This window comes from Cherax quadricarinatus, chromosome 28 (assembly GCF_038502225.1).
Source record: "Cherax quadricarinatus isolate ZL_2023a chromosome 28, ASM3850222v1, whole genome shotgun sequence".
Lineage (NCBI taxonomy): Eukaryota > Metazoa > Arthropoda > Malacostraca > Decapoda > Parastacidae > Cherax > Cherax quadricarinatus.
Genome location: NC_091319.1, coordinates 13,090,273 through 13,105,904, shown reverse-complemented (window position 1 = coordinate 13,105,904; position 15,632 = coordinate 13,090,273). Strand labels below are relative to the sequence as shown.

At 39.8% G+C, this 15,632-nt stretch overlaps 1 protein-coding gene across 2 annotated transcripts in view; it reads right to left on the bottom strand.

The window, feature by feature from the left end:
* Positions 1–15,632, bottom strand: part of LOC128693291 (polyadenylate-binding protein 1-A) — a 31,924-nt gene that overhangs the window by 1,200 nt on the left and 15,092 nt on the right. For both annotated transcript variants that reach the window (XM_053782894.2, XM_053782895.2), the window contains 2 exons: positions 4,664–4,780; positions 25–287 (listed from right to left, as the gene is read on the bottom strand). In XM_053782894.2, coding sequence (XP_053638869.1) covers positions 39–287; positions 4,664–4,780 — 366 coding nt within the window. In that variant the 3' untranslated portion in view covers positions 25–38. The remainder of the gene's footprint in view (positions 1–24; positions 288–4,663; positions 4,781–15,632) is intronic.

Sequence of the window (15,632 nt, the reverse complement as noted above, 5' to 3'; positions counted from 1 at the left end):
TGATTTCTAACCTTCATACCATACCTTTCAAAACAATTTTAGTGATGTTGTTCACCTTCAGCTCTAAGAACACTAAAAGCTAATTCAGCTTTCTTCTTGAGGAGCTCTGGCTCGGCAATGACACGTAAAAGATCTTTGTAATCCATTTGTAAAAGCATCCCTGTTAACTTGGCTGCCTCCTGGGGATACTTTGACACTATTTTTTCATATATAACTTCTCCCAACTCCTCTTTCTCCTTGCTAAGAGTTATGGGTGATGCCAGTGGAACGTCTGTATGACCTTCATTCTGAAAAGTTTTTATTCAAGTTACCTCACTGTATGACCCCTGTGGGTTTAGCACTTAAGTTTTGATTGTAATAATAATTATAATTATTCAAGTTTCAACATTTATAATTGTAGTTATAATACAGTACTGGTGATTCAGTATTTCTAATCCTGAACTCTCCCAGATTTGGGAATTTACATTTAAAATTTAGAACACACTCTTATTCACAATCTTCTGAAGAAAAACGTTTTTTTTTTTTTTAACACATTGGCTATTTCCCACCAAGGCAGGGTGGCCTGAAAAAGAAAAACTTTCATCATAAACTCCATCACTGTCTTGCCAGAGGCATCCTTACACTAAGTTATAAAACTGCAACATTAACACCCCCTCCTTTAGAGTGCAGGCATTGTACTTCCCATCTCCATGACTCAAGTCCGGTCTGCTGGTTTCCCTGAATCCCTTCATAAATGTTACCTTGCTCACACTCCAACAGCACATTAAGTCCTAAAAACCATTTGTCTCCATTTGCTTCTAACATGCTCATGCATGTTGCTGGAAGTCCAAGCCCCTCATACACAAAACCTCATTACCCACTCCCTCCAACCTTTCCTAGGCTGACCCCTACCCTGACTTCCCTCCACTACAGATTTATACACTCTCCGAAGTCATTCTATTTCTTTCCACCCTCTCTACATGTCTGAACCATCTCAATAAACCCTCCTCAGCCTTCAAGATAATAGTGTTGGTAATCTTGCACCTCCTCCTAATCTCCAAACTACGGATTCTCTGCATTATATTCACACCACACATTGCCCTCAGACATGGCATCTCCACTGCCTCCAGCCTTCTCCTTGTTGCAACATTCACCACCGATGCTTCACACCCATATAAGAGCATTGGTATAACTATACTCTCATACATTCCCCTCTTTGCTTCCATGCATAAAGTTCTTTGTCTCCACAGGCTCAGTACACCACTCACCTTTTTTTCCTTGTCAACTGTATGATTCACCTCATCTTTCATAGACCCATCTGCTGACACGTCCACTCCCAGAGAGTTAGGTTCCAGGCTACCGCCGTAAAGCGGAAATTGCCGTAAAGTGGATCACCTTTTTTTTCCCTTATAAATGCATACAAATACTAGATAACAAGTTTACACTAATATGTATATTAGACGAAGAATGAGGGGAGGCATGATCGAAGTGTACAAGTGGAAGATGGGTATTAATAAAGGGGATATTAGTAAGGTCTTAAGGATATCTCTCCAGGAGAGAACCCGCAGTAATGGATTCAAATTGGACAAGTTTAGATTTAGAAGGGATGTAGGAAAGTATTGGTTTGGAAATAGGGTAGTTGAGTGGAATAGTCTACCTAGTTGGGTTATTGAGGCTAAAACCTTGGGTAGCTTCAAATATAGGTTGGATAAATACACGAGTGAGAGGGGTTGGATTTGAGTGGGAGTTGTATATGAGAGTGGATAGAGTTATCAGAGCTTATTTCTTGGGTGGCATTGAAAATTGGGTTGGGCAACTGTTTTATTAGTGGGATGGATTGCAAAGGACGTGCCAAGTATGGGCCAACAGGCCTGCTGCAGTGTTCCTTCTTTCTTATGTTCTTATATTAAGTTAGCAATAGAACTAGGCATCAAAAACAATAAAAAAGTAAAATACACACATCATTACTTATCTTAAAATATTTGTAGTCTTAATCTAGGGTGAGACAAGTAGTATTTATTGTAAGAAATCAAGTGTGGTATGTATGGTAGTCAGCCGGGCTACCATACCAGGCCACCCCACCCACACAGACTATTCTATGATATTTAAGCATCCCAGAGCAAAAAAATGCATATACAGTTCACTCATTACTTACCTTAAAATATTTGTAGTCTTAATGTAGGGTCAGAGGTGAGTAAATGAGATAAAACAAATAAATGAGAGAGAATGAGTACATGAGAGAGGACAGGCGCAGAGTTATGTAAACAAACCAGGCGAACGTAAGTTTTGTAAACAAACTAAGTGTACACGTCCGGTTTGTATACAAGTTACATTGTGTGCAAGTTGTCTCTACATTGATATGGTAGAATAAATAAAGAACACTCCCATTCTCATATAACACCATTTTTAGAAGAAATGACGCTCTGAGTGAAGGCAATGGAAATAAGTCACTCTGTCTGACTTTTTTGGGTTATCCTAGGTTCTCTACACATATGCTGTCATGTGTGATAATCTATGTAACTGTATTTGTGTATACCTGAATAAACTTACAGACATACAAAAGGAATAATTTTCTATAGTTACCCCCAGTAACACATTTTCTCTGATGTTGGACTAGAGAAAATGTTATTCTTGCCGTCACTCGTAAAAGTCTGGCTCCCACCTCTCATATTTATGTTTATTTATTCTATTGTGGGGTGTATTTATCATCTTTATATGTTATGTATCGTGTTTATTATATAATTTTGAAAAAAATATCATGGATGGATTAATGAAAATGTGTATATTAACGTAATATACAACATTTGATGAAACACGGTGATTATTATTATTTCTAATATGGCATCACTTGTGCAAGTCGTCTGCTACCACATCTCATATTTATGTTTATTTATTCTACTGTGGGGTGTATTTATCATCTTTATATGTTATGCATTGTGTTTATTATATACAGTGGACCCTCAGCTAACGATGGCATCAGCTAACGTTAAATCCAGCTAACGATACATTTTAACGCAAAATTTTTGCCTCAGCTAACGCTAAAAAACTCGCCCAATGCGATTCGTTGAGACGCGTCCACGTGTGGCCTGAGCGTGCCTCAGTTGTCCCGTGGGTGCCAGAATTTACAAGCCAGCCACTGTGGTCGCATACAATCGGAACATTTCATATTATCACAGCGTTTTTAGTGATTGTACCTGCAAAATAAGTCACCATGGGCCCCAAGAAAGCTTCTAGTGCCAACCCTGTTATAAAAAGGGTGAGAATTAGTATGGAAATTAAGAAAGATTTTGGGGCTAACCCTGAGACGCCTATGCCAGTTGTGGAATCCATTGTGTCTACTTCAAAGATTAAGGAAATGTGTGCAAAGTGGGTTGAACTGCAAACCTTTATGGATGAAAATCACCCTAACACAGCTATTGCAAGCCATGCTGGTGACTATTACAATAACAATGTTGTGGCCCATTTTAGGCAAATCTTAAAGGAACGGGAGATACAGACCTCTATAGACAGATCTGTTGTGTGACAGAGGTCCAGTGACTCTCAAGCTGGTTCTAGTGGCATTAAAAGAAGAAGGGAAGTAACCCCAGAAAGGGACTTGATACCTCAAGTCCTAATGGAAGGGGATTCCCCTTCTAAACATTAACAACTTCCACACTCTCCCCTCCTCCCATCCCATCAATCATCACCAGATCTTCAATAAAGGCAAGTGTCAGTTTGTGTGTATTAAAATTAATATTTCATGTGGTAAAAATTTTTTTTTTTTCACACTTTGGGGTGTCTTGCACAGATTAATTTGATTTCCATTATTTCTTATGGGGAAAATTAATTCAGCTAACAATAATTTCAGCTAACGATAAGCTTTCAGGAACGGATTAATATCGCTAGCTGAGGGTCCACTGTAATTTTGAAAAAATATCATAGATGGATTAATGAAAATATGTATATTAACGTAATATACGACATTTAATGAGACTCGGCGATTATCATCATTACTAATATGATGTCTCGAGACATAAAACACTCTTACTGATTTTAATTTGTACCTGCACGCCAGCACAGTATGTAAATTTATTTAGGTACAGGTATACATAAGTATAATTATCAGAGTATATATAAATATGAAATAACTTTTAAAAACAATTGAAATTTTGGAGTTTCCAGACATAATGGAGAGCCTTAGTGCTTACGGATCTCACATAGAATGTAAACAAACCGGGTGGAGCACGGTGACCATATTAGAAAGTCAGGTGTGGGGAGCCGTATAGAGAGTTTTGGTCATAATTTGAAATGACCGTATTAGCGGAACGCCATAAAGCGGGGCCCTACTGTATACTTTTTTATCCTCACACACTATCATTTGCCCCTAGCACCCCAATCTTATCTATTACACCCTCTACAACAGTTTCTCAAACTTTAGCACTTAGATCCTGCACCACAATTACTCTCTCACCTAGTTCAAAACTCCCCTAAACACTCATTTAACATTTCCCCAAATCTCTCTCTCTCTCTCTTCTACACTCCTCTCTTCTCCAGGTGCATAAACACTTAGTGTAACTCACTTTTGGCATCTAAACCTTATTTTATTCCACAATCTTTGAATTTATACAATTATATATTCTCTCTTTTCCTGCATAATCAATAAATTTGTAGTACTCTAATCAAAACATTCTTGTGTTTTACTAACCTGTATATATTTCAGATATTCACCTCGAGCCTTGATAACAGCTTCATTAAGAGCCTCTTCATTATTCAACAACTGTGTGATGGTAGGAATAGGAAGTTCTAGCAGCATCCCAGTAACCTGTTTTAACAAAAATTGCTGCTTTGATTACTCCTACACAATGATGATATTGAAGTGACAGTTGTTAGACAATTTGACAACACAACAGTTGTCCAAGTAATATTTAATACAAGAGAAGAACTGAAAGAAAGGTAAATTGCTCACACTCCAATAGCACGTCAAATAAACAATCTTTTCTCCACTTAAATATACACACACATATGCTTGCAAGATACTAAAACTCTTAGTAATGTACTTAAAGCTTCTTTTCAAATTCCAATGCTTCCTCACACATCTATGCCTCCTCTCATTCACCACCCTACATTTAAACACCCTACTGGTCAACCTGACCTTAGTGGGTTTAGGGTCCGAACCCTTGATTGGTTTCAAACGGATTCGTTGGACAATAAAGCAGACTGTAAACGGATGGGGTTGTAGGTGCCCTTATCAAACACAAACAATAAATATAAATCAGGAACCTACACCGGTAAGCTGTCCAATATACAAGTACAGTTAGAAATAGAAATACAAATAGCTAGAGCTTCATTTAAGGTTATTAATAGAGTATTCAAGAGGTTGCTAGTAGAATTACAGTAAATCAACCATTCAAATCATTATGAAGCTCTGTGTAGTCTGCAGTCAATCAAACAAACGGGCTTCCACATGGATAAATTGTCATTTTTGTGGAAATTGGTGTCACGCCCCTTGTGCAGATATCCAAGAACTAGCTACAGGCAGTATTAAAACAGGGAAGTGTTTTTGGGTATGCCCAAATGAGATAAATCTGTGGACTAAAATCACAAGGGTATTAAAAGAGGATAACATCAAAGCTGCTTTCATAGAAAACCTGGAAGCTTTCTACAACAGATGGGAACATAAAAGTCTGGGCTGAATGGTACTGCCCTTGATACTGGCCATGTAGTCAGAAACTGTAAGGCTGGAGGTGATGCCCTGGTAGTCAGTAAATGTGGGGCTGATAGTGCTGTCCTGGGAGACTGTAATGGTGAAGCTGGAGGTGCTGTCCTGGGAGACTGTAATGGTGAAGCTGGAGGTGCTGTCCTGGGAGACAGTAATGGTGAAGCTGGAGGTGCTGTCCTGGGAGACAGTAATGGTGAAGCTGGAGGTGCTGTCCTGGGAGACAGTAATGGTGAAGCTGGAGGTGCTGTCCTGGGAGACAGTAATGGTGAAGCTGGAGGTGCTGTCCTGGGAGACAGTAATGGTGAAGCTGGAGGTGCTGTCCTGGGAGACAGTAATGGTGAAGCTGGAGGTGCTGTCCTGGGAGACAGTAATGGTGAAGCTGGAGATTTTTCCAGGTAGTCGGGAATTATACGCAGGAAGGAATACATATAAATGACCCCATAGGGGACAGGAGCCATAGGGGGTAAACAAGTGTAGTCAAAGATAAGATAAAACCAGTATTGCAAACTAGAAATACCACAGGAAATAGCGAACAAGAGGACTCCACTAGCAATAGTGAGGATATATTACCAAAAACAACTGGTGGGAGCTCCATTGTTGGTGCTAGGGAGGATAGGAATAAGACAGGTAAACATGCACCAACAGGGAATACAGTCACAGAAACCCAAGGCAAACAGAAACCAAGCCTGTGCACATACTATGCACTTGGTATCTGCAGACATGGGAAATCTGGAAAAACAGACGGGACGTGCAACTATGACCACCCTAGAAAATGCCGTGCCCATATGACAACAGGAAAATGCAAACTCCCTTCCTGTAAGCTTTTTCACCCTGAAATGTGTACCTCTTCAGTACAAGAAAGACTGTGCTATAACTTAAATTGCCAGGCACACCATCTAAAGGGGACAAAAAGATACAAAACATCCAGGCCATGGGAAAACCTGGTTAGCCACAGCCACTCAAGAGGGAGAGGTTTTTTAGTGCCAGGAAGGAAAAAAAACTGGCAGGAAATGGCAGAAATTGTACACCAAATCCAGTCATTCCTGGAGTGGAACCACAGTCGATGGCCTCCACTCCAAACCAACAGATACAGATACTAATGCCGGAAAAAAAATCCCCCCCAGTACCAACAATACCACCAGTCCGATGACATTCTTCTTTGCAAATATACAGGGTCTAAAGCCAGCAACAACAAAATACCTTTCATCCATGGACTGCTTGCAGAGGCAAAGGCAATGTTCGTGGCTTTCACTGAGACCCACATAAAGGATCACTTGGACAACAAAATATGGATCCCAGGTTACAACCTATACAGATGTGACAGAGTGATCAGGCTCTGATCCACCAGGAGGCCTGGTCACAGACCGGGCCGCAGGGGCGTTGACCCCCGGAACTCTCTCCAGGTAACCTATTTACAACTTTTTCCAATGACCAAACTATATTAATAACCTTTCCCTTGCCTCTGAATTATAATTTTCATACCACCACTACTACTTTTTTTTTAATTTCCTGCCTCCCCAGTTTCTGCATAATGTTAATCCTGCACATGATCTCAAATACAACATACTTGTAATATTTGTTTTGTTTTGTTTTGTTTAATACGTCAGCCATTTCCCACTGAGGCAGGGTGATCCAAAAAAGAAAGAAAAATCCAAAAAGAAGAAGAAAAAACTTTCATCATCATTCATATAAAATCAATGTCTTTGCAGAGGTGCTCATATATGACAGTTTAGATGTCACTGCAAACAACCAATATCCCTAACCCCTCCTTTAACCCCTTGACTGTCGCAACCCCAAATCCTGAGGTGTCTCCTGGTGTCGCAAAATTCCCCCCCCCCAAAAAAAAAAAAAAATTCTTATGAAATGATAAAGAATCTTTTCCCAATTGTAATAACACCAAAAGAATGAAATTTGATGGAAAACTGACGGAATTACGCTCTTGTAAAGTCAGCAACCTCAGCGATATTTATGAATTGGCGATTTCGCCCACTTTGAGTCCTATTTTCGGCTAATTCCATTGTTCTAGTCAACCAAACTCCTAGCTATTTCTTTAGAACTCCATTTTTTCTATCGATTGAGTACAAGAAACTGCCCATTTACTGATTTCAACTACCCAATAATGTGGTCAGAAATTTGCAATTTGGCCAATTTCACGAAAATTAAAAAAGATGACAATTTCAAAACAGGGTCCAGAATGAACAATGCAGACATTCCTGGCTCTAAAATAACATTTTCTTTGTTCATTAGTCATGTCTCCAGGCCCCTCTGATATTACTCTTACTTTCTGTTTTGAATTTTTATTCAAACAAAAAATAGAATACTATTTACTGTTATGCAGACTACTGCAATATTGTAATAATTGTATAAATAATGTCAACCCATTACTGACTGCATATTAGAATGGCTACTTGGACATTTATTGAAAAATGACATCATTTGTTTACTTTTGAACATCGGCAAAAATCAAACATTTCCCCTACTTTGAGCTCCATTTCAAGGTTCTTTTCACAGGAAAACCAATCAAAATCACCTCTATTTCTATATGTTTTCCATTCTATCAAATGAGACCAAGAAAACGAGAATACAACCATAAATACTATACGAAAATAGACCACAAAGTCGGCATTTAAATTAAAAAAAAAAGTCGTAGTTTTTTTTTCTCAATATGCACTGTGTGCTGCAGGATTTTTTTTTATATGGTGCACACTGATCACACAGACCCATTCTCTCACATGTGGGCCTACCAGCTTTCTCCTGCTTGATTTGAAGCCGCTAGAATTTTTTTTATATGGTGCACACTGATCACACAGACCCATTCTCTCACATGTGGGCCTACCAGCTTTCTCCTGCTTGATTTGAAGCCGCTAGAATTTATAAATGTATATATACGTCAAAAACGGTGGCTCGTAAGATGTATGTATATGACCAAAACAGTCAAAGGGTTAAAGTGCAGGCATTGTACTTCCCACCTCCAGGACTCAAGTCTAGCTAACCAGTTCCCCTGAATCCCTTCACAAAATATTACCCTGCTCACACTCCAACAGCTTGTCAGGTCACAAAAACCATTTGTCTCCATTCACTCCTATCTAACATGCTCATGCACGCTTGCTGGAAGTTCAAGCCTCTCGTCCACAAAACCTCCTTTACCCCTCTCCCTCCAACCTTTCCTAGAGCGACCCCTACCCTGCTTTCCTTCCACTACAGATTTATATGTTCTCCAAGTGATTCTACCTGTGATCAATTCTGAAGGCTTTCCTATCTTACCTATCTTATAATTTTCATACCACCACTACTACTTTTTTTTTAATTTCCTGCCTCCCCAGTTTCTGCATAATGTTAATCCTGCACATGATCTCAAATACAACATACTTGTAATATTTGTTTTGTTTTGTTTTGTTTAATACGTCAGCCATTTCCCACTGAGGCAGGGTGATCCAAAAAAGAAAGAAAAATCCAAAAAGAAGAAGAAAAAACTTTCATCATCATTCATATAAAATCAATGTCTTTGCAGAGGTGCTCATATATGACAGTTTAGATGTCACTGCAAACAACCAATATCCCTAACCCCTCCTTTAACCCCTTGACTGTCGCAACCCCAAATCCTGAGGCGTCTCCTGGTGTCGCAAAATTCCCCCCCCCCCAAAAAAAAAAAAAAATTCTTATGAAATGATAAAGAATCTTTTCCCAATTGTAATAACACCAAAAGAATGAAATTTGATGGAAAACTGACGGAATTACGCTCTTGTAAAGTCAGCAACCTCAGCGATATTTATGAATTGGCGATTTCGCCCACTTTGAGTCCTATTTTCGGCTAATTCCATTGTTCTAGTCAACCAAACTCCTAGCTATTTCTTTAGAACTCCATTTTTTCTATCGATTGAGTACAAGAAACTGCCCATTTACTGATTTCAACTACCCAATAATGTGGTCAGAAATTTGCAATTTGGCCAATTTCACGAAAATTAAAAAAGATGACAATTTCAAAACAGGGTCCAGAATGAACAATGCAGACATTCCTGGCTCTAAAATAACATTTTCTTTGTTCATTAGTCATGTCTCCAGGCCCCTCTGATATTACTCTTACTTTCTGTTTTGAATTTTTATTCAAACAAAAAATAGAATACTATTTACTGTTATGCAGACTACTGCAATATTGTAATAATTGTATAAATAATGTCAACCCATTACTGACTGCATATTAGAATGGCTACTTGGACATTTATTGAAAAATGACATCATGTGTTTACTTTTGAACATCGGCAAAAATCAAACATTTCCCCTACTTTGAGCTCCATTTCAAGGTTCTTTTCACAGGAAAACCAATCAAAATCACCTCTATTTCTATATGTTTTCCATTCTATCAAATGAGACCAAGAAAACGAGAATACAACCATAAATACTATACGAAAATAGACCACAAAGTCGGCATTTAAATTAAAAAAAAAAGTCGTAGTTTTTTTTTCTCAATATGCACTGTGTGCTGCAGGATTTTTTTTTATATGGTGCACACTGATCACACAGACCCATTCTCTCACATGTGGGCCTACCAGCTTTCTCCTGCTTGATTTGAAGCCGCTAGAATTTTTTTTATATGGTGCACACTGATCACACAGACCCATTCTCTCACATGTGGGCCTACCAGCTTTCTCCTGCTTGATTTGAAGCCGCTAGAATTTATAAATGTATATATACGTCAAAAACGGTGGCTCGTAAGATGTATGTATATGACCAAAACAGTCAAAGGGTTAAAGTGCAGGCATTGTACTTCCCACCTCCAGGACTCAAGTCTAGCTAACCAGTTCCCCTGAATCCCTTCACAAAATATTACCCTGCTCACACTCCAACAGCTTGTCAGGTCACAAAAACCATTTGTCTCCATTCACTCCTATCTAACATGCTCATGCACGCTTGCTGGAAGTTCAAGCCTCTCGTCCACAAAACCTCCTTTACCCCTCTCCCTCCAACCTTTCCTAGAGCGACCCCTACCCTGCTTTCCTTCCACTACAGATTTATATGTTCTCCAAGTGATTCTACCTGTGATCAATTCTGAAGGCTTTCCTATCTTACCAGCCCAAACTATGGTCAAACTATCTTATTCAATTTCTTTTGAACCAGACTGTTGTTAGTGACCTTCATAGATTCCTTGATCTGGCATCTGGCAAAGGTAGTGATTCATTTTCCTCTTGCAGCCTTCTACATTTGTTCAGGTAATATTTTTGATATCTGCTGGAGGTATGTTGAGGATTCTTGGGCCATGGACAACAACAAATTACCTAAAACCAACAGTAACTGAACAAAAAAGCTGCTGTCTGAATGATAGCTCAATTATTTTCCAGTCAACATAAACCCCACTCTTCAGAATTTAAATTTATTCAACACAGAGAACATTCACTTTTACTACTACTACTTCTTCTTTCAATGAATCAGCTGTATCCCACCGAAGCAGAGTGGCCCCAAAAGAAGAACGAAAGTTTCTCTTTTTAACTTTAGTAATGTACACAAGAGAAGGGGTTACTAGCCCCTTGCTCCCAGCATTTTAGTTGCCTCTTACGACACACATGGCTTACGGAGGAAGAATTCTGTTCCACTTCCCCATGGAGATAAGAGGAAATAAACAAAAACATGAACTAGCATGAAAATAGAAGAAAACCCAGAGGGGTGTATATATATATATGTTTGTACATGCATGTGTAGTGTGAACTAATTGTAAGCAGAAGTAGCATGACATACCTGAAATCTTGCATGTTTATGAGAAAGAAAAAGGACACCAGCAATCCTATCATCATGTAAAACAATTACAGGCTTTCATTTTACACTCACCTGGCAGGACGGTAGAACCTTCCTGGGCGGTTGCTGTCTACCAACCTACTACCTAGGACTTATTACTGCGCATACTATGTATATACAGGACAATCAACACAAGTATTAACTCAGACCTGAAGTTCCTCTGAGAGAGTTGTAACACAAATCATAAGCATAATTTTTTTTTTTAACACCGACTGTCTCCCACTGAGGTAGGATGACCCAAAAAAGAAGAAACACTCTCACCATCACTAAAGATATTAGTGTCTTTCCAGAGGTTCACTGATACTACAGTTCAGATGCCCCTCCAAACTGCAAATATCCCCACCCCTCCTTCAGAGTGCAGGCATTGTATTTCTCACCTCCAGGACTCAAGTCCAGCTAATTGGTTTCCCTGAATCACTTCATAAATGTTAGCTTGCCCACACTCCAACAGCACATCAAGTTATGAAAAACTACTCACCTCTAATCCTATCTAACACATTCACACATGCATGCTGGATGCCCAAACCCCTCACACACAAACCTTCCTTATCCCCTCCCTCCAATCTTTCCCAGAGTGACCCCTATCCTGTCTTCCCTCCACTACAGATTTATACACCTTGCAAGTCATCCTATTTTGCCCCATCCTCTCCAAATGTCCAAACCACTTCTACAATCCCTTTGGTGGCCCGGTGGCCTGGTAGCTAAAGCTCCCACTTCACACACGGAGGACCCGGGTTTGATTTCTGGAGGGTGGAAACATATCGACGCTTTTGCTTACACCTGTTGTCCTGTTCACCTAGCAGCAAATAGGTACCTGGGTGTTAGTCAACTGGTGTGGGTTGCATTCTGGGGGACAAGGTTGAGGACCCCAATGGAAATAAGTTAGACAGTCCTCGATGATGCACTGACTTTCTTGGGTTATCCTGGGTGGCTAACCCTCCGGGGTTAAAAATCCAAACAAAATCTTATCTTATCTTACCTCAGCCCTCTGGATAATACTCTTAGTAACTCTGCACTCTGCCCTCATCTCCAAACTATGAATTCTCTGCAACATTCACAACCCATGTTTCTCATACACATAAGAGTGTTGGCACCACTATATTCTTGTACATTCCTCTCTTTATCTCCATGGATAATGTTCTTTGTCTACACAGATGCCTCAATGCACCTTTTCCCTTCATCAATTCTATGGTTCACCTCGCCTTTCATATATGTACCCATCCACTGACAAGTCCACTCACAAATATCTGAACACATTTACTTCCTCCAGACTCCCTCTTTCCAATCTTTCATTATCTAACTTGTTTGTTGCTTGCATCACCTTGCTCTTTCTTATGTTCACTTTTAATTTCCTCCCTTTATATGCCCTCAAATTCATCCAAGTGTTATTGGTTAATCTGACAAACACCTGACATGGGTCTGTTATGAAATGACTCTTCAGTTTTGATGTCATTAGGGCAAGGAAATGGGAAAACAGCAGTGTCAGAGGACACATGTGGAAAATCGTAGTCAATATCCTGACAGCACTCTACTAGAGAAGTGATTAATGGCTGTTTTACACACACACACACACATACACACATGTAGTGTAGTAGATCACAAGCGCCAGGCTCTGAGAATCTTAGTGTTTTTAGGGCGTGCTTTAGCAGCTAGAAGCAACCAGTGTTAGTAACAACGTCAGTGAACAACCCTACAAGTGATAACCAAAGTATTAGCAAAAAAAATAAAGTAAAGGCGAGAGAAAGCCTGAAATTATACAACAAAATTTCAAAGTGCCAGTTCGTTGAGGCCTAGTTGGCACTTGTTGCCACACTGTTACAAATATACAAAGTACAAAGCGAGTGACTAAAGACAAAAGATCAAATAGAATTAAGAGAGGTTGGCTAACGAGAAACTATGATGTAGCACACAGCCAGCGTGAACAAGCTAGCCAGAAAGGGGATATATATATATATATATATAATATATATATATATTATATATATATATATTATATTATATATATATATATATATATATATATATATATATATATATATATATATATATATATATATATTATATATATATATATATATATATATATATATATATATATATATATATATATATATATATATATATATATATATATATACAGTGGACCCCCGGTTAACGATATTTTTTCACTCCAGAAGTATGTTCAGGTGCCAGTACTGACCGAATTTGTTCCCATAAGAAATATTGTGAAGTAGATTAGTCCATTTCAGACCCCCAAACATACACGTACAAATGCACTTACATAAATACACTTACATAATTGGTCGCATTCGGAGGTAATCGTTATGCGGGGGTCCACTGTATATATATTATATATATATATATATATATATATATATATACATACATATACATAAATATAAGCAGAGAAGGTGGCAGCAGTAGGCCTGAGGAAGTAGCACTGCCATAACAGGTTGGGTGTCATCACAAATAAGAAGTGTACTTACCAAAAGTGAAGTGTAAATTATAAAAGTAGCACTATACAAGTGATAAGTGTGGTAAATGAGGACTCAAAAGGGCAACGAGAAAAGAATAATTGAAGAAGTCAGAGGCGGAAGGGCGAGGTGCACGAGTCATCGTACAGCGAGCATCGTACAGCGAGCATCGTACATCAGGCATCTGGATGGACGTCCCCTCTGAGTTGTAACGTACTAATCACCTGTTTGTGGTTGGTGGGAAGTTTTGAGTGGTAGAGCCGGCCCTACGATCACTGGTAGCTGGCTATCACAAACCCTGCTCCAGAGCGATTATCATACACACAACACCTAGCAGTAGTAGGAAGATAAAATTTGTAGGAGCAAGGAATAGGCAGGAGGATTAAGTCGGGGCTAATGGGACTACAGCCCTGACAACAGTTTCGAGAGATAATGTTTTAGGACACAAAGACAGTACAATCTGAGAAGCAAGTATTGGGTACACATGTAGTAAAAGGTAGTACATAACTGGGTGAAAGAGACTCGTTAACACACGCTAGTATTATAATTATTAGAATTACTTTCAGTGTTAATGGTATCTTATTAGTATTATGGATGCACAGAGGTGAAATGTATTTCTGGGACATATAAACAACTGACGTGCTCACACACACGCGCGCGCACACACATACACACTCGGGGCCAGGAGCTGAGTCTCGACCCCTGAAACCACAACTAGGTGAGTACACACACCCACTCATTCACACAGCTGATCCTTGGAATTTGACCGCGTCCCCTCACCCCCCACACACCTTTCCCTCCCCCACAGACCATTCCCCTCCCCCGCTCTTGCCTTCACTCCCTCCTCCCTCCCTCCTCCCTCCTATCTTTCTCTCTCCCCCTCCCTCGCATTTCTCTCTCTCATAGCCTTTTTCCCTCCCCTTCCCCCTACTCTCTCTCTCTCTCTCTCTCTCTCTCTCACTCCCATAACCCTATCCCTCACCCTCCTCTCTCTCTATAGGCTTCTCTCTCCATCTCCCTTTTTCTATATTTATACCCCTCCCTCACATTTCTCTCTCTCTCCCCCTTGGTCTTATCCCTCACCTCCATACTCTCTCCTCTCTCTACCCTTTCTCTCTCCCCCTCTCACCCTCTCCCTCCTCTAGCCTTCTGTCTGTGGTTAAAAAAAAAAAAAAAAAATGGGTGGCCTTAGAGGACAGAAAACCAGAGATCTGGTGGACGAACCAGGGAGGAAAGACTGGGAGTTAGTGCTCCAAAAAAGGGAGGAAGAGTGGGGAAGGAAGACAGTAGAGCTTCGTAAGAAAATGGAGGAGCGGATAGCTGAAGAGTGCAGGAAGTGGGAAGTACAGGTCTTAGCAGCAGAAGCTAGGATACAGTGCTTAGAAGAGAAACTGCAAAGCCTGAAACAGATTAGAGAGACAAATGGCAATTCAGATGTGACATCAGGAAATTCAATGTCAGGCGCAGACAAGGGGATGGTAAGCAACAAAAGAGACATGCCGTACGCGAAGGCCCTATCAGACCCATGTGGGGCCAGGGAAAAGACAAGGAGCACACTAAGATCAAATGACAGGTCCGAAGACAATGAAGTTATGCTATATGCAGAGATTCTAACAGCCAACTGCAGTAGCAAGGGACAGCTGGTCATGAAAGACAGTTCACTGAGAATAGAAGTTTCAGATATGACAGGGACT